Source organism: Pteropus alecto, unplaced genomic scaffold (genome assembly GCF_000325575.1).
Source record: "Pteropus alecto unplaced genomic scaffold, ASM32557v1 scaffold3, whole genome shotgun sequence".
Taxonomy (NCBI): domain Eukaryota; kingdom Metazoa; phylum Chordata; class Mammalia; order Chiroptera; family Pteropodidae; genus Pteropus; species Pteropus alecto.
In genome coordinates this window covers 61,572,238-61,595,454 of record NW_006442484.1, presented here as the reverse complement: position 1 = coordinate 61,595,454, position 23,217 = coordinate 61,572,238, and the positions used below count along the sequence as shown (strand labels likewise).

The following is a 23,217-nucleotide window of genomic DNA, read 5'->3' as shown; positions in this document are numbered from 1 at the left end:
ATCTACAATCTCTACCTCTCCCCCTGCATCTTCCTTTCTTCCCAGTCAAGTCTTACCAGGCTTCAAGCTCGCTTCAAAGCTCACATCAATGTCCCCTTTTCCACTGGTGTCCTGATTTTCTCTTCCCTCCCTTTCTTACGTCCAAATTCCTAGGACATTCTATCTTTTTATTTTGTCCACAATTTTAAAAAATGTTCTATCTTAAATTACAAACAATCGTTTACCTATATTATCTCCTACCCTTACCCCCTCAGTAAATTGTAATTCTAGTAGGGTAGGGACCCAATCTTATTCACCTTTACATTCTCAGATTCATCTATTCATTTATATAATCACCTATTTTCTATTTTACTTTGTGATACTTATTTCTTCTATACATTTATTCCTCATGCATGTATGCATTTATTTCATTTATTGATCACTTTTCAAACCTATAATTGTCATTTTTGAATTCTAATCTCCCTTTTGATTGGTGAGTAGTATTCCATTATACGGATGTACCACAGTATCCAATTTCGATTTTTCTGTAATCTTACATGCTTCTTAATTCTCTTTCAAATTAAAACTGAAAAATAAATGTAAAGCTTTTAACAGAATGAGCCTCATAGAAAATATAATAATATCAGACAATAAAATAAATTTTAAAACTTTCTTACTTATTTGAGGTAAAATAAAGTCAGGACCAAAACATACAACAAATGCTATGATTCTGGCTCTCTTCAAAAGCTCCCAAGTAAATATTTGTTAAACTCATAGTCTAAGAAGTTTGTTTTTTCCAATGTCTAACAGATTACTTCTTAAAAAGATAGTCAAATGTGATTTAACTTTCCACATAGAAGAGCATCCCTTTGAGATTTCTTACAGAATAACCTGTAATCCTTTAGTAATAAAAGTCACAAACTTTGACACTAAAATACCTTTCATTAATATTCTCAGAATTTAAAATTGTTGTTCATATGAACTTTTCTTATAAGAGCACTTGATCATCTCTGTGATAATACCTTTAGTGTATATAGAAAAATAATTTTATTCTATTTTCTGTAGTGAAGTTTCAATTATTAATATTTGTAAAGAAGACAAATAAGGTGGATGGCTGAAATGTAGCAACAATTCCAAATCACATTTAAATGAATAATTTCAACTTTTTCCCCAGCTAAGTAATTTACCTAAATTGTTAAGAAGGAAAATGATTGATTTGAATTTCATCTCCTTTCTACGTTTCTACAGATCCTGACGGAAATGAAATATAAAGTGTAAAAGTCAAGGTGATAAGGTGAGAAGCATGTCCTCAGATAACCCCTCAGCTGGGTAGTCAGGACACCTAGCTTAGTCAAGACCCAGTGGACTCAATAGAAACTGGCAATAGCCCGATTTACATATCTGATGTCTTAGATATGTAAATAAGTTTCCATTTGCCTTTGCCTGTTGTAGTAATACAAAAAGCTTCTTTGGTTCTGTCACATGAATATCTGCCAGTAGATCTTATTTCCTTGCCACAGCTTTGTACCTAAATGACTAGAGGACTTACTTAGATAAATGGTGGCATTACTTTATGCATTAGATATGTCCTCAACAGGGGTATGAGAAGTTGTCAGTTAAGATGAAAATCATTTATTTAAAATGAAAACTTATGGAAGGGGACAATAACATTTTTATTCAGACAATTAATTGTTCAACCTGTGTGAAAAAATTGTCCTTTCAGCTCTTTTCAACAGGAAATTTAACTAATTGCCTTAGATCATTGCAGAGTCAATGTAACTATTTAATGGTACTGAAAAGACAAGCTTGTATCACATCATGACTCATAAACCTTGCATGGATTCCAATTTTCTTCTGAATTATATCTAAACTTTTAGAACCATAGAACTTGGTATTTAGAAGTCACCTCAAGGACCATCTATCATCGACAATCCCATTTTATAGATGAAAAAACTGAGCCCCAAATTGATTTGCCTGAAGCCACCCAGCTAGTTAGTAAAATAGTCTAGAACCCAGGCATTCTTGAGGAGCAGACCTAAGCTATTAAGTTGGTCTGTGATAGTGATATTATTGCAAGATGATGATAAACATTTAATAAAGTAGAATTAATTCATCAAGTAAAGAATCATGAAAATACATTTTTTACCATGAGTGCTTCTTCCTCCAAGTCTAATTTTCAAAATGTATCAACCAACATAGATTTTTTTCTTATGAAACCTAGAAAGAAATGAACTTATTTGTGTCCACTGCTTTTTAGAGTTATCAGATTTGGAAAGTCAATCACTTAATATGCCAGTCAATAAAAAACCAATTGACTCTAGACCTATATTGTTTTCTCCCCTTAAAAAAAAGTGAAATTATTGATCTATCTCTTACCTTCCTTCTAATCAAAACACTGAGTTTTAGTTTTTCATTCTGTTGCGGCTAGTTTGTCCAGATTGTTTAAAATAAAATGAATTTTATTAAACTTGGCACATTTGAAAATCTGATTGCTGTTACATATATTTTTGCTAACCAGAATGAAGATAATTTTCTTGTATTTTTAATTTCTTAAATTTTAAGTCATATAAAAGCAATGCTAATAGGTGGATATCTCTTGTTTTTTTAAGCAAAGTCAATACTATTAAGACTGTTAATTTTCAGTGAAATGGAAACACATATAAGGTCAGAACATTTGCAAGCAATTGATAAGATATTCTCTGTCCTGGGACTACCTCTGAGTCAAATTTCCAAGCCTTGTTTATAATGGTGCAGGACAAGAGAACTCGCACAGGGCAGGCTAAAGGATGTTTGTCTTCACATACATGATAGTGACAGGAGCGGCTTCAGTGAGCTGCTTTCATTTTACATTTTTTTCTCCAGTTGTTCTGTTTCTCAAACAGTTGTAGGCTATATAGTGAGTAACCATTGTAAATGCTTGTTTTTATCCAGCTATTTAAAAGTTAGTTCATTCATAAAATTACCGGATGACTAACCTTCATGACACTTCTCCAGAATTTTCAGGCCAGTTTGACTACCTCATACTGCCTTTAACTAAGAGTACTGTAAGAACCCGAGTATTCAGGAATGTAAAGTGAACTTTGACGATATGGCAACAACATTCCACAAAGAAGCCAGCCTGAAACACTTGCTTAGTGATGTTTCTCTGATATCCAGAGACTTTGGGACCCTCATACCACATGAATATATTGTCAACCTTCAGGATGCTAACAGTTCTCCCCTTATACAGAAAATGCATCAGAAGACATTACCACGCCAACAAATGAAGGAAGTCTCAATGCACAAACTGCATAACAACTTGTATGTATGTATGTATGTATGTATGTATGTATAGTATGCATGTATATATGTATGTATGTATGTATTTTATGTCGATAGCACCTGGTATTCTTAGGTAGTCTTCCATCCAAGTACTAACCAGGCCCGACCCTACTTAGTTTCTGAGATCAGATGAGATCGGGCATGTTCAGGGTGGCATGGCCATAGACAACAACTTGTTTTAAAAACCTGACTCCACATGGGCATGTGCCAACAGGCTGTTCTTTTTCTAGGTTTCATTACTACACAAGCCAACATACTTTTTGAAATGCAAACTCATATAAAGTTCCACACAAACTTTACAATGAGAGCGAGAGATAGAAGGAAAGTATCTTTGACTTATTTAATTTCAATTGCTTTCAAAAAGCAAAACTACACTGGGACTGTAGATATACCTACAACTTTTTTCCATCCTGAGGCTCAATACAACTTGGTAATAACACTGACAGAAGAGTATGTATTTAATCCAACTCAGTATGTTTGGCTTAATTGGGATACCTGCCAATATATCGATTTCATTGCAAGCATGATTAAAGATAGCAATTAGCTCTTTTTGCTAAATTCTCAGTCATGCTAACACAATCAATTGCTCTCCAAATCACACCCCAACTGACTTAGTGAAAGATAAAATAACCCTTGACTCACTCTAGAATGTTTCAATTTCTTTTTAATATTCAGAAAATCTGTTGCTCTTACCATAGTAAAGTTTTAACTTTTATGTTAGTATTAAATAAGTCAGCATAGAGGTCACCTTTAGAAAATGCTTTGGGCTTATTTTTTATAGGTGAAGTCCCCTGTAACTATTCCACCTCTGAATGCTTTATTCAAAACACTAACAACCCAAAAGTTTTCACATTAATTTAAAACACTTAAAAGGACCCAATATGTTAGGCAAATACTTCCTGACTATGCATGAAAAGTAAGTAGAACATCAGATCAGTGAAAATTCAGCTATCAAAAGAAAAAGTTATATAAATGTTAGATGATATTTTTCATTCAAAATTATTTGCAACTACAATTCTGCTATCGGGGTAGGAATGGGAGGTAGGACATGCATTACAATTCACTGTGAAATGTCCATCATAAGACTCAAGGTCTTTCGACCCCATCAAGCTCAGGGAATAAAATATCATGTGATTCACTCTCTAGACAATGTGTGTCTTTGCTCCTTCCCTATTTTTGAGTGTAAGTCCTGCCCCCCATCAGGATTCCCATTCTTAAAGGATAGAAATTTTGTTTCATATCATTTCTTTCCCTCAGCACCCTAAACAGTAACAGGTGTTCAAAATGTGTCTGTTGAATTGACTAATCAAAAGCTTAAAGATATACACAAAATGACGTCAAAAGAGACTGTTGTTTTACAAATGGTAAATATGCATGTTCTCATCTCATTTTTACTTATATTTTTCTCAAGTCAAAGAGCTATCACACATTACTTTATGATTATTTGTGCTGATACCTCTCTCTGTTTATTCATCTCTGCATTGCATAGAATCCGCAAAGTTCTTTATATATGGTACATATTGAATGTCATGAATAAAGTCAATGAGTGAATCTTTTCTTAATAAGTTCAGTTTTGCTAAAGGTTAGGACAAAGGGCTGGATGTTGATGGAGAGAAATTAAGTCTAGGAAGGCATTCTAGGTGGTGCAGGATGGAAATAAAAAAAATTGGAGAATGAAAAAGATGTGGCAAATACATCAGTTTGACTGAAGGCGAGGGTTCAAACAGAAGGTAATGAGAAACACGATTGGCAAAACAGGCAGCATGGATAGGTGAAGGAAGTGCAAGTCAAGTTAAAAATCAGAACTATGATTTGAGGATGATTACTGCAATTGTTGCTTTAGAGAAAGGTAGAGACTAGATGGAGGATATCAGCCTATTGAAAAATTCAAGCAAGAGGAGAAGGGACCCTAGTTAGAACCTTGGCTAAGTCAATGTAAGGAAATAGATACATAAGAGTAATGCCACGAGGAAAGAAGCAATAGATCTCATTGATACTGAATTGTAAATTAAAAGGCCTTATTGTAGTTAATATAAAGAGAGTCAGCATTTGAAAATAATTTGAAGACCATTGGCATGGTGGTATCTTTTGCTGTGGACAGAAAAGAGTGAATGAGCGCTGAGGAAATAAAAAGGTTGACCCAGTTTTTGACCTGTTGTTTGTTTTTGAGACACTTAAGTGATGTCCTATACTCAAATGTAGAAATGTGACTAGAGTAAAATTGTAGGGCTAAAGAGCAAATAGGGGGATCATTTTATAAACTATATAAATGTCTAATAAAATGTACTGTATACTTGAAACTAATAAAATAAAATTCAAAAAAATAATAAAAAATAAAATAAAAATTGTAGGGCTGGGGCTAGAGATGAATTTTTTAAATATTATTTTTAAAATGGTAGATTGAATATTTTCAATCTACATGCATAAAAATACTATTGTAGAAAGAAAAAAGTCAAACCTATTCAAAGAAACCTATTCAAAGTGTCTTACTGAAACTGCGAGGTATTTTCCAATGTAATCACCCATCATTACAACCTCATGTTAAATAATGAGTTACATAAGCAGGTCACCAATCATAGACTCATAGGCTTGGAACAGACTTTACAAGGACACCTGTCCTGCCTGTAAGCAATTGGAACACAGGGCATGCTGTACCTGCCACTGCATTTAACACAGTGGCTTCCACATGGGAGGGGCTCAATAAACGTTTTTAGAATTATTATCTCCATTCCTGTCTCTCACACTAGGCAACTCTTTCAGTAACCAATTTTTATTTTTAACAACCCCAAGAATAAGATTAATCTTAAACAGCAACAAAAAAACCCACCTCACATCATAAAAAATTACCTTTACTTTCAAAACATAATTATACTACATTAACAACCTTCAAAGTCTTAACAGTGACTCTATGATTATATGTTAATTACTTCAGGTGGGATATTTTCTTAGAGAAAGTGAAAATCAAGAGTGGGGAAGTGACACTTGCTCTTTCAGAAACCTGAACCAAAAAAAAAAAAAAAATCACGGTGCAATAAAGTGACAAGTTACTTATTTATGACATTCTAATTTTAAATTAAGTTCTTGGGACAGTTCTGAAAAACTGTCCTGATGACCACAGAACCACCAAAATGGCTCAGTGGCAAGCAGTCTGCAGTAGTCAATAGCTCTCGTCTGTGAGTCTTCGGCCTGGCAAAGAGGCATCAATTCCACCTGTTCTACTTCCTTGAGTTATTGATTAATAATGTTCCCAGTTTCCTTTTGTGCTTTTGAGAAGCTGTCATTTCCCACCTCTGTGACATGCGTTTTATATCAGGAAAGTCACCTCTGCTTCTGTTGCCCTAAGTATCAGCTAGGCATTTACATAGCTACATTCCTATTCAGTGTGTTATGGGAGACTGTAGACATGGCTGCTCTAAAGAAAAAGTGCAGTTATTGGAGCAATCAATCCCTCACCTTACCCAGGTAGGACCTCTTCTAGGTCCCTCTAGGACCCAGGTTAGAATCTCTTCCTTTTTCTAAGTAAAAACCTACTTGTAGGATAGAAGCTGTTAAATTATTCAAAAGTACAAATTACTGATACCCAATGTGTTATTACTCATGGAGACATTTTTGCATTTTAAGAGATAAAAAGTCTTAACCCGAAAGAATTGATTGTAACTTTTAAATTTGAAACACCAGTGAGCAGATAGAAAACATGTGTTTTAAATAAGATATAGAATGGGGGTGGGAAGGTATCTTCTGAATTATGCCATGTAAATAAGCCTACCACTATGGATAGACTTGGTTTTTGATTACTTGATGTCAGCATAGATGCTACAATAGAATTATAATTGCAATATTAATATTTAAATGACTTTTAACACCGAATTACTTTTAAAACTGTCAAGAGGAAATATTTCTAAATCTTAAATTAGCCAGAAGTTTGGTAAGGAATAGGGCCAACTCAGGTCATTAGGGAAGAGCTAAATTTAGAAGAAGAAAAAAATCCATGCAGATGAACTCAGGGTCCATGATTTCTAGAATATTTTCATTTATTTCTTCTTAATAAGTAATATAGTTTGATGCACTGAGGTTGACTTTCAATAAATGTAGGTTACCTGGTTTCCTGATGCATTTCTTCGAATATGTATCTGTTCAGAAATGATTTTAGGTTTGTTTTTTAATTCTAATTATATTCTGTAATTTTTTTAGTGGTTACAACTTTTCCTTTTGGATAGCATCTATACAGTTCATTATCATTTGGGGGAAATCCAAACATTTAAGCAACTTGAGTCTAAGCTGAACACACAAGCTGTTTATTTTGGAATACCTGCCCCCTACCCTACTACTACCACCACCACCAGGCAATAAACACTGGATTTGTCTTCTTCTTTAGTCATCCAAATAAGTTTTTATTACTAGGGTATAGGGGTTTCTTAGATTTTATTTTTATAAAAAGTTTCAGGTTTACATAAAAATTTAGCAGAAAGAACAGAGAGTTTACATATACCCTCTCACCCCACTCTACCTCATTTTCCCTATTATCATTTTGCATTAGTATGATACATTTACTACAATTCATAAGCAAATATTGATACATTATTATTAGCTAAAGTCCATAGGTTACATTAGGTCCACTCTTTGTGTTGCACAACCTATGGGTTTTTACAAATGCATAATGAAATGTACCAATACTACAAAATCATGTAGAGTAGTTTCACTGCCCTAAAAACCTCCTGTGCTCCATTTATTTATCCCTTCCTCTCTCACCCTACCTCTCCCAGCCCTTTGCAACTACTGACCTTTGTACTGTCTTTATAGTTTTGCCTTCATCTATAGGTTTTTAACAGTGTGAATACGATGAAATAATTTAGCTAGGGTGGTGTCATAGAGGTAAAACAGAGGGGATTTAAAGATTTACCATAAAACATATTCAATTATAGCAAGAGTACTACACTATATTCACCAACAATAAATACTACTATTTACTTTTTATTCAACTAACATTAATTGTTAACAGACTACATGCCAGTACTGTTTTAGGTGCTAGAGATAAAAGTAGTAACCAAGACATACAGGGTCTCTGCCATCATAGAATTATACACTCAAATTGAGAGCTAAAGGACAGAAATTAAACAAAAAGTCAAGAAAAATATTTTTCAATACTGCTAAGTAGAATAATGGAAGTCAAACAGGGTTATATGATAAAGTGATGGATGGGGATCAGTGGTTAGAGAAGGCATCTCTGAGGATATGACATCTGAGCTAATAATTGAGATAAGAAGCAACTGTCCGTGCAAGAGAATATTCTAGGCAGAGGGAACCGCAAGTAAAATGGCCTGGAAATGGGAACGAGCATTGTCTGATTAAAGAAAAAAAGACCATTTAACTCTGGGGAGTGAGCCAAAGAGAGAGTATGAAGGTGAGCCTGGGAGAGGCAGGTGAGATAGGTAGGCGAGGCCAGATCACAGATGGCCCCACATGCCACAGTAAGTAGTTTCAATTTTATTTTAAGAGGAAGCCACTGGAGGATTTTAAGCAGGAAAGTGACATAATTGATTTATATTTATAAATGATCACCCGGGAACTATACAGTATTTTAGGAGACATCTTTAAAATGAATACTAACACTAATACACCAAGAGTACTAAATATGCCAATCAAAAAAAAAGATGCCAATCAATACAATGCAAATCTTAGAAAGTAAAAACAGCATTTTTATGTTCAAGGCGAAGATCATCATGACATGTATCTGTCCCTGCCAAATGCACCCCCTAAGAGAAATAATCAACAGAGATGCCAATAGTATTTTTGATCATCCACAGTCTGCCAAAGTCATCATTTGGTACAAGGATTTTTACACTCAATTCTCTACCAAAATGAAAAATTATTGCCATAGGGAACTATAAGTGAGGACATCACTACAAGGATTTCTGCTTTCGACTATAGCCTTTTACTTTAAGCTTTGGAAAACCATGCTATGCCTGCAATTTCAAATTTCATTTTCAAAATACAAATGAGAAAAGGCTAATGTTCATGTTTGGCTCTAGCAGATAAAACCGAAAAACAAAACACCATTGGACACTTGGGGATGTGAAATGGAAAATAGCCAACCACCGTCCAGGTGCTTTTCTGCTTATTATAGGCTCAGCTCCAGGGGACCAGCCTTCCCTCTCAGTGAATAATTTTTCTTTCTTTGCTTAAAAAGGAATTGTAGGAATAAGTGATTTCTACTGTCTGTCTCTATGGCAACTAGTACCCTAATTTCACCTCTTAGATGGCAATTATACCTATTCACTGAATAGCTTTCAGTCCCTACTTTTGTGATGAAAAATTGATTTCATGAAAAATGAGATATAGGTAATAAGCAAACTTTTCCCCTGGCAACCATGAAGTACAGTTTATAAGAGGTATGATCATTTATAAGCAGAATACACTCTGTGGGGTTTTTTCCTTTTTCAGTTGTAAGATGTTTATTGCAAATGTCTTTCCTCTAGTTGTTTTTTTAATGATAAAATTGTATTCTTTTCTTCCTTAACATTTATTTTTATTCAACTATGAAAATTAGTTGGTTTCATTGTAAAGAGTTTGGGAAATACAGAAAAAATATAGAAAAGCATACCTAAAAAATAAAGTTCATTCTCCTTATTTAAAAATAATTACTATTAATATCCTGCTGGAATTTTACATGTGTATACATATAAATACAATTTAAATCCTATAGAGTATATTTTTGGAAACAGACTTTTTCATAAAACATGGTATGAGTTCTCCACAACATTGTATATTTTTTAACACATGATTTTAATGATTTCAAAGAAGTCCATAATATAGTTTACTATATTTTATTTAACTAATCTCTCTATGCTGACATTATTAAATATAAATTTTTATATATATACTTATTGGCTTAGAATAAATCCCTGAAAAGAAATATATAGATCAAATGGAATAAACATTTTAAATTACATTGCCAAATTTTCTCCCCCCAAATTATGACAATTTATTTTCCCACTAGAGGTAGATGGATGGGTGTATTCATTTTCTTAAATTCTTTAGCAGAGGTACTGTCTGTAAAAAGAAAAATAATGCCAATTTGATGAAGATAGGAAGTATCTCTCTACATTTCTTTAATATCTTTAATTAAAAACTTATTTTAAGGTTAAATATGTTTTTACATTTCTATTGTTTTATTAGGGGAAGGAGACACATGAATTGCTTGTTCACCTCGAAACAAAAACTATTTGTTATCTCTGAATATCCGTTCTTCCCCTCTTTCTTAGTAACAAAAGAGATGACTTACAGTTAAACATTTAGAAATAAAGACATTTTCCATCCTCCTTTGCATCTAAGTGTGTCTATATGTGACTTCAGGCTGATGAAATACAAGCAAAAGTGGTCTACACTATTTCAGAGAAATGTCCTTAAAGGAAGAAGATATGTCTTCTTTTTCTTCATCATTCCTGTTGGTTGGAATACAGATGTTATAATTGGAACTTCAGCAGCCATTTTGGTCCATGAGGATGGTCTAGGGATAGTTGAGCAGAAAGCTAGAGGGAGCCTAGAGTCCTAAGAAATTTGCAAAAGTGCCACCCTGGGTGGCTGGTCTCAAGATTTTTATGTGAGAGAATAAAACTTAGTACTTTTAAGCCATGATTGGTTTGCATTTTTAGTTTCATGAAGCCAAATTTAATTCTGACTAATGTAAGATTTTTTTCCTCATTTTTTTCTTATTGATTTTTAGGTACTCTTTCTATTTCAAGGATATTAATCCTTTATCTGGCATCCATGTTACAAATTTTCCCAGCAGACTGTATGGAATATAAAAATGTAAAAATATAGTTATCCTTAAATTTAATTGTTACATCAATTCATTATATATTCAGAAAAATTAGATAATGGTATTAGCTTAGAAATAGAAATTGCTGAAAAATAGTTTGTCTCAACCATCAGAAGACAGCACTGAGGCTTAAGTTTACTTCCTATGCAATAAAATGGTTATATTGTAGGCAAAAGTCATTTAGAGGATAATTCATTCTTTGCTAAAGCAGAGATTTTCCACTTGTAATCTGCAGAGACCTGGGTTCCAAGCATTGCCTCAGAAGTCTCCACTGGGGCTTAGAGGAAGCTGAGTGGGCTGGCTCTGCCTGCCACCCCCAATTCAGGTTTCAAAGGCAATCACTCTGTTTTATTCATTAAAGTTCCACAAAAGAGCCCCTGTCATGTGATTTCCCACACACTCAGATAAAAAATAGAGAATCACAATTTCCTACCAGATCATAAGCAGCCAGCATCTTTTTCTGCACATCTGGAATTGCCCCCAGAGCCTCCAGATAAGGAAAGTTGTCTTTCATCACAAGAGAGACTGAGGGAGTATTGTCACTGGTGATGAGCCGAGAGGACAGAGTCAACAGGCACTGCTTCAGACTGGCAATTGGAGGAAGTCCACACAGTTCCTTAATAGACACTATGGCATTCTGGGGGGAAGAAAACATGGAATCACACTTCTGACCACATGACATATCACCCCAGCACTTTCAGGTTTATACAAAAGTAAATTCATGAAAAGCATACCCTTAAATACATATGTAATTGGAAGCAAACTGGATTATAATCGACAAAAAAAAATGTGATACAAAAATAACACACAGCTAATTCACTGTGATAATTCATCTTTCTTAATTTTTAGCAACTGCCACAAATATGCCACGAAGCAAAACAGATTATGACCCAAGGCTAATACAGTCCTTTTCAAAGCAGAGCAATGGACTAGTCACACAAATTAGCATTAGAGGTCATAAATATCTTATTTGATGATCATAAAAACATGCCAGTGGTTTTACTTTGGAGTATCTCTCCTTTGAGCTTTTCCCCATAAGAAAGTAAGCTGCTGTTATTCATCGCCATCCTGCCATCTGACTAACCATCAGTGACATTTCTTTGTCATCTAATCAGAAATGCACCTGAGAGATATACATACGAAAACATATTTCATGGAGAGCAACATCTGTCCACGTTACAAGCTGTAAAAAATTCCTTCGAAATAGGAATTATGATTATTTTACATTTTATTAACAGTGAACAGTACCTAACCTAATATGTGCCTTGCTTTAGTGACAATGATAGTATTCATTTTTCTACTGATTAGAAAATAATCCTTAACCCAAACACTTTATGTTGAGAAGATATAAATTATCAATACTACCTGAAAAAACTTTATCTATAACCAACTCTCCTTAATATGTATTTTAAATACATAATATACACAAAAAAAATTTCAAGAATTATATAGAAATACATAAACTCTACTTCTAATACATAAAGTTAGGTATAAAATTGACATATCTAATCTAATATAGGCATTTGTATTAGTTATAGAATTATGTCAGGTAAAAGATGTTACTATTTGGAGCCTATTTTTAAATAGTGGCTAAGGCAACCCACCTCAAGTTAAGTGCTTACAATCTAAGTATTTGTATGTGACTTATATAACACATTATTTATCATTTTGGCTATTTAAAATTATTTTATGCCTACCCCAGAATTTCTCTGTGAAATAATGTAAAACTAAAGTTTTCATCAAGTGATGAGTTTGAGGTTCCATGTCACATGACTAAAAACCATGAATGACCATGGGTTTTGGTAGTTGGCAATTCTGGATTTAAAGCCCAACTTGCTATTTATTAACTTCCTCTACTAGCTTGTTCTCTGTCTTGAAAGTAGAGATTTTTTTGGTGAGGGTTACATAAAAACGTTAGCTCAAAGAGCAAATAAAGTACATTGAAAAATATTCCTCTCCTGTTTTGCTCTCATAGCATGGAGCACTGCCACTTCTGCCGACCAACACCTGCACTTTGTAGAAATTTAGTATTTATTGTTTGACTGCTTCTCAGTAACAAGAGCCTAGAATAAGTATATTAAATAGTATTGAAGAAAGGAGTTTGCAGCCATCTCTGCTTGTAAACAATAAACAGAAGGAAACTGATATTGAATTTCTACATGCAGTTTCTACTGGGCAATTTATATATATTCTCATTTAATTCTCGTAATAATCCTATGATGTATTACCATTTTTCTTACCTTACGTGAAGAAAACTGATGATCAGAGACCTGAAATCATTTGCTTAAGATCACACAGGGTCAGAATTTAATCTAGAATGTATGTTCTTTCAGTTAAACCACATTTCTAGGAGGATACTAGTTTTCAACAAGTTCAAAGGCTGAATTTTATTTGTTTAGTTTTGTTTGCTCTCATGAGAAGTAAGTTATTATTGTTGTACATTTAAACAACTGAAAAATCTAATAGGCATTATAATTGTTTTATATGACTTAAATTCCCTTCCATGTTCATATCTGCATATATTTTATATATACTTGTAATTATTATGCATGTGTTTGTATACATATTTTATATATCACACACATATAATATTTTATATTCTATTATTTTCACATTGTTTCATATACACATTCCCATATACCAATTTGGTTAAATACTAGGGATATTTAATTGATATACAGCATTTTGCTACATTGATACTCCATTAACTGGTTTAGTTCATGCCAAATATAAGAGCATCTATAATTAGAAACAAAATGTATCTGCTTTATCACAGGCAAAACTGAACTTAGTTTAGTGGTATATGGGTTTATACCATTTTTCTTATAATTATTTGAGGAATCAGATCATTACTAAAACACAATGTTTTCTGGTAAAAGTAGGGTCAAAAGAAGTGGAGATAGGGGAGAGAGTATGGGATTTTTCCTACCTGCATATTTTCTCTCATATCTATGGCTTCTCGTAAGGGATGAACTGCTATTTTAAAGATGTCATCTATGGTTTTAAGACCAATATTCCTGAGCATGGTATATTCTCGAACTTTCTTCCCCATTCTCACTGAAAGGCTGCGCTTCTGTGCCTTTCCTCCTCCACTTCGATTAGTTATTGCAATGTGGACAAAAAGGGTTACATGTTCCATGATGTCACCCACAAAAGAGCGCAGGGGAACATGCCGATATCCAGGCTGCAAACACTCAAATGGTATTGTATACTGCCCTATAAACTCATCCCCAATGTAGTCATCATCCAGAATGACAAAACGGATCATGGCCAGCTCAGGTAGGTTGACTTGAAACTCAAAAGTTTCATCAAAAATAGGATTATCACTGTTTTGTTGTACAGTTTTAGTTCTTTGTTCTGAACAGTCCGCTGGTATTCCATGTATCTCTATACAAACATAGGGATCTATGACATCCCCTTTGGCACAAGCTCCTTTGGGCTTTGGGAAATTCTGGCCACTGATGATCTTGATATGAAGAGCTAGAGGAGACACCCCAGGTACGATGCCCTTTGTATTTGCACTGAAGTAAGAAACTTCATCCCGCATGATAGATGGCCTTAGAACATAACCACATCCTCCATTTTGAAGAAACCAGCCTGTGTGAAGGTCCATCATTGGACCCGGAGTCTGAAAATTCATTGCCACAATCTGACAACCACAATTCCAAAAGTCCTGTGGATTCAAGTTACTGGAATCAATCCTCATGGCACTTGGATAGATTCTTGATAAGAACTTCTTATTATAATTTACAAAATCCTCTGGGTATTCATTTGCAATTCGGCTGGCCTCTGTTTCACTAAATGAACAAATTTCCCAGTAGTTTTGACTCTTCATGGACAGTTCAAAATCCCTGTATTGAACAGATTTACAAATAGATACCAAATCAGAAAGCTCCCGACACAGCCAGATTTGTTTCTGCTCACCGTTGTAATCTACTGACATCCTTCGAGACATTTCAGCTTCTTCATCTTCGTCTGTTACTTCTCCTTCTAAAACATCTGAATCAGAAGGCAATTTCTTCCCTTTCACAATGATCATTCTTTTTAACTTTTCCGGTGATGGGAGGTAGGATTCTGATGGCAAAGGTGCTTCAGTATAGAGTTTATTGCCAAAGACCTTTTTCATCTGTTGAACCATTACCTTCTGCTGTGGTAAGGAGCAGTGATTCCCCAAGCAAAGAACAAGTGGGTATTCAGAAGCCACAAAGGCAAATTTGTTTATCACCTCTATGACACTTCGAAAAGAAAGGTATGTTGTCATGTTATTTCGATTACAAAGGATTGGTTCATTGTCTGAACCATCACTTACATCAAGTTCAATGCTTCGACAGCCCATTTTCAAAGCTCGAACATACCCATTAATATCAGCTGGCCCCCTGAATTGGTCTTCTATGAGATAGGTGTTGTGAGAGGCATTGATATAGTAGTGGGATAATGGCTGGGTCATATCTTGGGCAACCTTTTTTTGCTCAGGGTCAAAAATGTCACATTCTGGTGACAATAAATACTGGGTAAAGCCATCAATTGCAAGAAACCCTTTTTGACGTCCCTCTTCAGAAAGTTCATATCTCCGAATAATGTCTAAGCACATATCCTCAGTGATATGGGTGACTCCTTGCTCAGCTTCTAAAAATAGCATTAGATCATTGGCATCCAAATATTCTTTATTTTTAGATATCTGTACAAGTAAGAAATACACTTCTGGCCTGGTGCAAAGTTCACAAAAAGCTTCACAAAATTCCTCTTCTGTCACACGGGTGGTTAGCTTTTCTTTGCTCTTCTGGATTTCTTTAAACTTTAACCTGATCTTAGATTCCTTCAGGGTAGGGTTGAGTTGTTTTATTAACTCCACAGCAGTGTCTTCCAACATAATTCCATTCCCATCAACATCTGCCGCTTCAAACACTGTTTTCAACCACATGAACCTTGGTGTGTTCTGGTTGCCCTCCTCAAAATCAAGGGGTTGCTTACTTCGAGAAACCATGTACCGTAACCCTGACACCCAGATGTTTGCAACATCTGCTGAATTGGCAACTAGGTCTAAAGACTCGTAGTTTTCCCCATGGAGTATGGAAAAGGCACAGTCCTCACAAATCTGGTCAGCAAGGCCATTGTTTCTAAATGTTTCCGTATTCTTCCCTAGTCTGATCTCTTTTATGGCAGAAATATCAAGCTTAGCTTTATCAAGGTCTTTCTTGGAAGGTTCCCAGCGGAGGGCTTGGAGGTCTGTGTCCAGAGTAAAAAAACGGTTGTAAATGCGAGAGTTTGGCCGGACTTTCTTCAGCTCACAGCCAGCTTGCATGAAGCTGATGCAGTCGCTCGCACTGCTAATTTTCTTTTCCGACGGCATGCTGCTGAAAGACACGGTTTTCTTTCTTCCACCACATTTTTGGTTTGAAGGATCCTGTAAAATGATTTGAAAATAATGAATCAATTTTCTTCAGAAAACAGACAAATTCAGTAACACTCTGTGAACTACTTAGACTCCATTCAGATATTATGATAATTTAGACAGAGGCTAAAATTTACTATTCTACTGTTTCAGAAAAGAGAAATTGCCGAGAAAATTGGTATTATTAGGTTCTGGAAAAATGCTTATCTTTAAAATGCCTGTGTATTCTTTGAGGTAAAATCAAGTGCCATTAAGTTAACGACAAATCACTCTCATTTGTTTATTAAAGCAGGTTTGTAAGAAACTCTACCTGTTGGTACTTTGACAACCTAGCTAAGTCCATATAGATATGTGAAAGAAACAAAGCTGGATTTTTAAAAAATTTTCCATACTTATACTTTGCAAAAGTTTAAGTTTTATACTTAAACTAGTTCAAATGAAAGATTTTTAACCTTAACATACTTTAGATCACAAAGGGCTTGCAATATAGCTTAACTAAAAATAATTTTTTTTCCTCAAACTATTTTGAAGAATACAAGTGTCTTAAAAATCAGACTGAAAGCTAACAGTAGGCAAATGACTCTCGAGCAAATATTCAGACCGAGGTAAACAATTTAAATGAACATTATCAGAATTCACACCTGCATCTCAATATAATGTTCTTAGTAGCCACAACTTAGAACCAAACATAAATATGATTAGTTCCTCTAACTTTTAAGTTACTTCCAATGTAAATTAAATTTCAAAGACTTTTGCCACAAGATTTCACAGGGAACACTTGCACCTTGCCTTTTACCCAGGTCTGTAAGCATCCTTGGATCTTAGTCTCAGAATCTTGGTCTCTTCAGCCCATTTCACCCTTCCCTAAACAACAGTGCCAATGGGGTGTAAAATTCCATTCATTCACATTAGTGTATCTTATGGAAGTTAATTATTTCTTGTGGGTATTTCCTTCTTGGACATACCTAGGCTTTCTCACCTATTATCTTTTCTAAATTATAAGTCCAGTCCTCTGAACATTCATAAGATGATGGATTTCATCTTAGCCCTGGACTGTCCACTGTGTCTATCACTCCCAATTCATTTACACTGAACATCTAACCAATGCCACTTAAAATAGGTTATTTCTTTTTACTTTCGTCTGCTCAGACTATAGACTCAAGTTAATGATGTTCCCAACCACATCGTCAATTCTCCCAGGAACAGATTTCCCAAAAGCACTTTAATGCATATGTGCAGCACCCAATTTTATAAGCATATCAAAGAGGCAGCAAAGTGTAGAGTAAGAAAGGCATTGTCCTTAGGGTAAAAATAACTAGTCTCAAATTGTGATTATTCCACTTACTAGACATATGACCTTGAGTAAGTCACTTAGCCTCTCTGAATCTTAATTCCTGCATTTACATAGGAATTAATAACCCTTCTATATAATAGAGTGTTATTGTAAGACTCAAAAGAGAAAATACACATAAATTCTTTGTAAATTATGAGTGCTTGTAAGGTTATTCTTTTTGAAGAAAGAGAAACATTTCCTCACATGTTTAGTCATTACAGCCACATGATATTACTATTTTAAACACTGAAAAGTATAGCCAAAAGTAGTCTGGTCTGTCTCCTTCACCAGCATCCTTTTAAAATTGGGTAAAATCTCTTTTGCAAGGCCTCATTTAATTGTGGTCTTGCCTGTAAGAGCCTCCCTATTCTATGATTCAGAAAAAGCCAGGAAGATTTATTAATCAATTGACTAAAACCTTGCCTATGAAAAGGAAACAAATTTTGCTTTAGTTATGGAATGTTGGTGGGATGATTCATTAACTCAAATATATATCTATTTTCAGGTGACAACGATATATATTACCCAAGTTAGGTTACAGAATACTGCCTCTTGGTGCTTTGGCATTTAAAAACTTAGTTCTCGCTTTTCCAGAGAGTTGTTATTTTTAATTATACCATAGTGGTCAATTTCTTCATCCTTAAGTTAAAAACAACTATAAATCTTCAGCTGTTTATACACAGATGCAGTTAGAACACATTTAAATTCATCACAACCCAAATGTTCAGAAATATCAGATGTTTGTGTGTATTTTTCCACACCATCAAGGCAGGCACCTAATGGCACTGCTGAGATGGGATTAATCTAGCAAGTAAAATAAAAAGAGAAACTTAATTGTGATGGTAAATTAGACTGTGACTCAGCTTTTAAAGCTACCATTTGACTAGTCATTTGAGCTAATGAGAGCCTTCACATTAAAAATTATTTTTATATAAGCGGATCATGTTCCAAATAAGATTATTGTCAACAGAGTTATAAAACTTTTAATAGTTTCTAACAAACTTTAAGTGGGAAATTAGTATTCCTGTAAGTGCATGTATGTAGTTCCTGCACCCTATGCGTTATTATGCATTGTTATACCAACTTCACATTCTAATGTTCCACTCTTGACATGAGCTATTGTTTGTTTATGAGAACAAAACTATTGCTGTCAGAGATTTCTCTTACAAGTCTCTCTTCTTTATGGTAACATCTCCTTACATAAAGGCTTCCTCTCCTACCAAGTTTAGACTTCAAGAGATCAATGTTTTATATCTAGCCTACAAAAGTATCCACCTGCTCATGATGCATAGTTCTTGCTTTGACCCGAAATTCCTTTATGATTATACAACTTATTCCAAAATGCCTTAAAACTTGGAACCAGTGGAATAGATATGATCAGAGGTTGTCATCTCACAAAGGACAAAATCCAAAGTTATTGCAAAGCCCCCAAATGAGCAAAGAAACGATCATAGCACATATGAACAAATAATTAGATTGTCTGCTCTTGACTAGAGCCAAGATTACTCATATTCAAAGTATGCCAAAAATGTTTCAGGACTCTCTAGATCTTTCTGTTCTTTCAATGGCCATACTACGCATTAGCTCTACAAAGTTGGCAGTGGGAGGGGGGAGATGAAAACTGTCAGCACAAAAAAGATGGGTGACTCCAAGTCTCCTTCGGAGCTTCTTCACCACCATGGCCTTTTGCCAAGGCCTATACCCTCAAATCTTTATTTCCCTCAAGAAGAGGGTGATTGGTGGTGGAGAAGGAGGACTATTCAGATAAATAGACAGAAAATATCCCCAGCTGAAAAAGGTTGATGTGTTGGTTATAGATCTTCCTTGTTGATAAATACAAAAAAAATTTGATGATGAAATGAGAACAAATCCATTGCAGTTATCTACATATTGAGAAGACAGGTATTTTCTCACTTTCCAAGAGAAACCAGGTTTGTTATCAGTTCAGATGTGCCTTTGTCAGCATTTAGCTCATTACATGATTGAATTTACTCCAATGACCATTAGGTCTATCCAGGAGATTTTTATAAAGTATAAGGACTTTCTGTTTATCTCAAAGCTAAACTTTCTCACTCTAGAGTGAAGGGAAAAGACTGAAGAGCCAACTCCTCCTAAAATTTCTCTTAGAGCCACTTATAAAAAAAAAAAGTTTAAATTATTAAGATTAACAGCATCTTGTGATGCCTCTGACCCCTAAACTAAAGGTTAGCCGCATATTCTAGTAGGGTTTAAGAATTAGTCAGACACAGAGTTCAATCCTTCTGTTTCCTAACATTCTATGTTTAGGTTTCTGAATTATCATTTCACGAGAAGGGATCACACTTAAACAAATTAAATAATAAAACAAATAAAATAATTTGTGTTTATGTGGTCTCTGAACATCTCCAGATAATACTTTAAATTTTGTACCTACTGTCTTCTTAAATTAATCAATATTTCATATAAAGATTTAATCATCAGAATCAAAAAGAATCTCATAAACAAGTAAAGCAGTAAACAAAAGTTTTACTTGTATTAAAACAATGTAAGACATTGATTTGTCTATGAGCAGCACTGTTTCTAATATATTTACATCATAAACATAATTTCTATTTAATTAATGATGTAAGAGTTGATTTCTAATCTTAGAAATAACTTCAAAATATTAAGAAAAAATGTACAAATGCTATTTTTTAATTTTTAAAAATTTTTTGTTATTTTTTACAACATTGTTGCTTATCCACTGTTAACATTGTTGCTTATAAGCAACATTGTTACTTATCCACTGTTATCTACCGATCACGGTTAAATGAGATTCCTATACAACAGTAAAAGCTTTACAGCTCCCTAAACATGCTTCATTAAGCTAAAATTAGGGGGAAAAATGTTCAAATAAGCCAAAATAGTAAACTTATTTTCATAAGTTACCACTGGCTTTGATCTTTTTAAGCCCTATATAATTGAATATGTTGCAAGTTCTTCAACAAAAACTCAACTAATAAAATAATTTTTTTTTCACAGCACGCTGATAAACCCCAGAAAAATTCTGCTGCTATTCAATGCAAGCAAGCACAGCTTTGGGTGTCAGTCATGAAAATGCTGAATTATTTCATATAACAATTTCAGAAAAAATATACTGAAGCACTCCAAAAATGTGGATGTAGCTAACATCACAAAAATGTATACTTAAAATGGTTAAAATAAAAAAAGTTATGTTATGTATATTTTACCAAACACACACACACACAAAAGAGTATACTGAAATGCTGCACAAAACTTTAAGAGAAAGAAAATATCATACCTCATTTCCCTACCTCTGAAGTGATGAGCATGTTTAAATATCTAATTATATTGTCATGTAGTCTTTTCATTTTTTGGCAAGATGTTTTTAAGTGAACTGTTATAAAATGATTTTTTGTTAAAACAGAATAATTTTACAAAACCCTAAAGAATAGCAATCAAAACACCCATTGTCAAACTGTGATTAGAAGGAATCTCTGTTTCATGATGCAGAAATCCAGTTACATAAATTAAGATTTCTCAAAGTGACATTCTCTTTTCTCTCTTAGTGTAAGAGTGGCGGGGTGGGGGAGGCAGGGGAGAGAGACTTATTTCTAAAGAGTTCTTTTAAAAAAAGTCTTCAGATAAAAATTTAATAGATTATAACTAAAAGACAAATAAAAATAGGCACATAAACCTTACTTTCACCATAAGGATTATATCTGTTCTTATAGACAACCTATAAACTCTAACACTATACTATGAATGAATGCTACAATATTCATTCTGGTTTTATGAACTTCCAAGCAAAACTCAGAAACAAAATGTTTAGTTTTGATTCATAAAATCTTCAAAGGATATAGAAAACATAGTCTAGAATCCAAATAAGCCCCAACCTTGGATATTGATAGGTCTCTGATCTCCATTCTTCATTCATGCATTCATTCCACAAACAATAATAGATACCTAATGCATGCTAGGTACTAGCACATTGTAGAGTTTTGAGGAAACCGATAAGGTCTGATTTTGATCTTAGCTAGATCACTCTGGACATGCACTAGAAGGATGTAATATGGACAAAAACTGAAGTAGTCACTTACTGAGACTACTGTAGCATTAAAAGAAAGAAATGGTGATGGCCTAAGATAGATTACTAATAAAAGGGATAGAGAGAAGTGGTAAGTATCAAAAAATAGGAAGTAAAATCAGAAGTTCTTGACTAGGTCTAGGATGACTCCTAGGTTTGGGGTTTGACTGAGAGGTGAATGGAATTTTTAGTAACTGAGATATGGAATATCAGGAGAGGTGAAGTTGAAGCGGAAATAAGTTTACTTGGACCATGGTGGATTTTAGATGAGTATAGGCCACCGAGGTAAAGGGGCTGGGGAGAGGAGGAGACCTTAAGAAAAAAGGCTGAGTGATAAGAAAATCAGGAGCATGAGCTCTCACAGAAGCCAAAGAACAGACTTGAAGAAGTGAGTGCTGGAAAATAGATGTTAAAATGGTTTATTGGATTCAGCTATTAAGATGTTACTGGTACAGAAATATAAAGTACAGCATAGGAAGATAGTCAATAATACTGTAATAACTATGTATGATGTCAAGTAGGTACTAGACTTATCAGGTGGATCACTTTGCAAGTTAAATAGATAATCACTATGTTATACACTCAACACTAATATAATGTTGTATGTCAACTGTAATTGAAAAATTAAAAAATAATTTTTTAAAAAATGTTATTGATAACGTTGAGGACAGAATGTCTTATGTTACTTTCAAGGTGGTGAAGACAGTGATAGGGGTGAGAGAGAGCCAAACTGCAGCCAGAAAACAGTTGAGAGCAAAGGCTCCAGGAAAAAAGAAAAGCAGGTACAAAGGTACTTCAGTGGGGGGAAAAAAGGCCAGGATGGCTACAATATAATAAGAGAAGGGTAGAGTGGTCCCAAATGAGATTAGAACAGGCAGAGGCAGAGAGTGATAATCAAGGAAAAGATTATCCTCAAAAATGCTGGCTTAATTGAATTGGATTTGTGATAGCTCGAAAAATGGGACTGAGTTCTAATGTATACATTTTCCCTGTCCAGTGGGCTTATGCCCAAATCCACATCCATATCTTGCAGTTAGGCAGTCTACAGAAAACCCACCCCACACACTAAACCTGACTCTTCATTCGAAACTCAAGGTGGAGGAGGTCGTATCTTCACTATATCTGTTGCTTTCAAGTTTCAGGTAAGGGAAGATTGTAATTGTAGAATTGTACCACTCGTTCCACATTAAAAGGTCCAAAGTTGTTTTCTCACAGTAAACAAAAATTACTTAATGCAAAGTCACAAACACGTTATGATTAATACCATGTGACCCCCTTATTGTCACTGTGTGGTACAGTGGGGTGGA

At 34.4% G+C, this 23,217-nt stretch overlaps 1 protein-coding gene and 1 pseudogene across 1 annotated transcript in view; both read right to left on the bottom strand.

Moving 5' to 3' along the window:
• The window catches only part of PLCL1 (phospholipase C like 1 (inactive)), a 298,458-nt gene that overhangs the window by 45,355 nt on the left and 229,886 nt on the right, over positions 1-23,217 (bottom strand). The window contains exons 2-3 of the mRNA XM_006921322.2: positions 14,049-16,523; positions 11,553-11,756 (exon numbers count right to left, since the gene is read on the bottom strand). Of these exons, the coding sequence (XP_006921384.2) occupies positions 11,553-11,756; positions 14,049-16,523 (2,679 nt within the window). The remainder of the gene's footprint in view (positions 1-11,552; positions 11,757-14,048; positions 16,524-23,217) is intronic.
• On the bottom strand, positions 3,349-3,467 carry LOC112470472 (annotated as a pseudogene).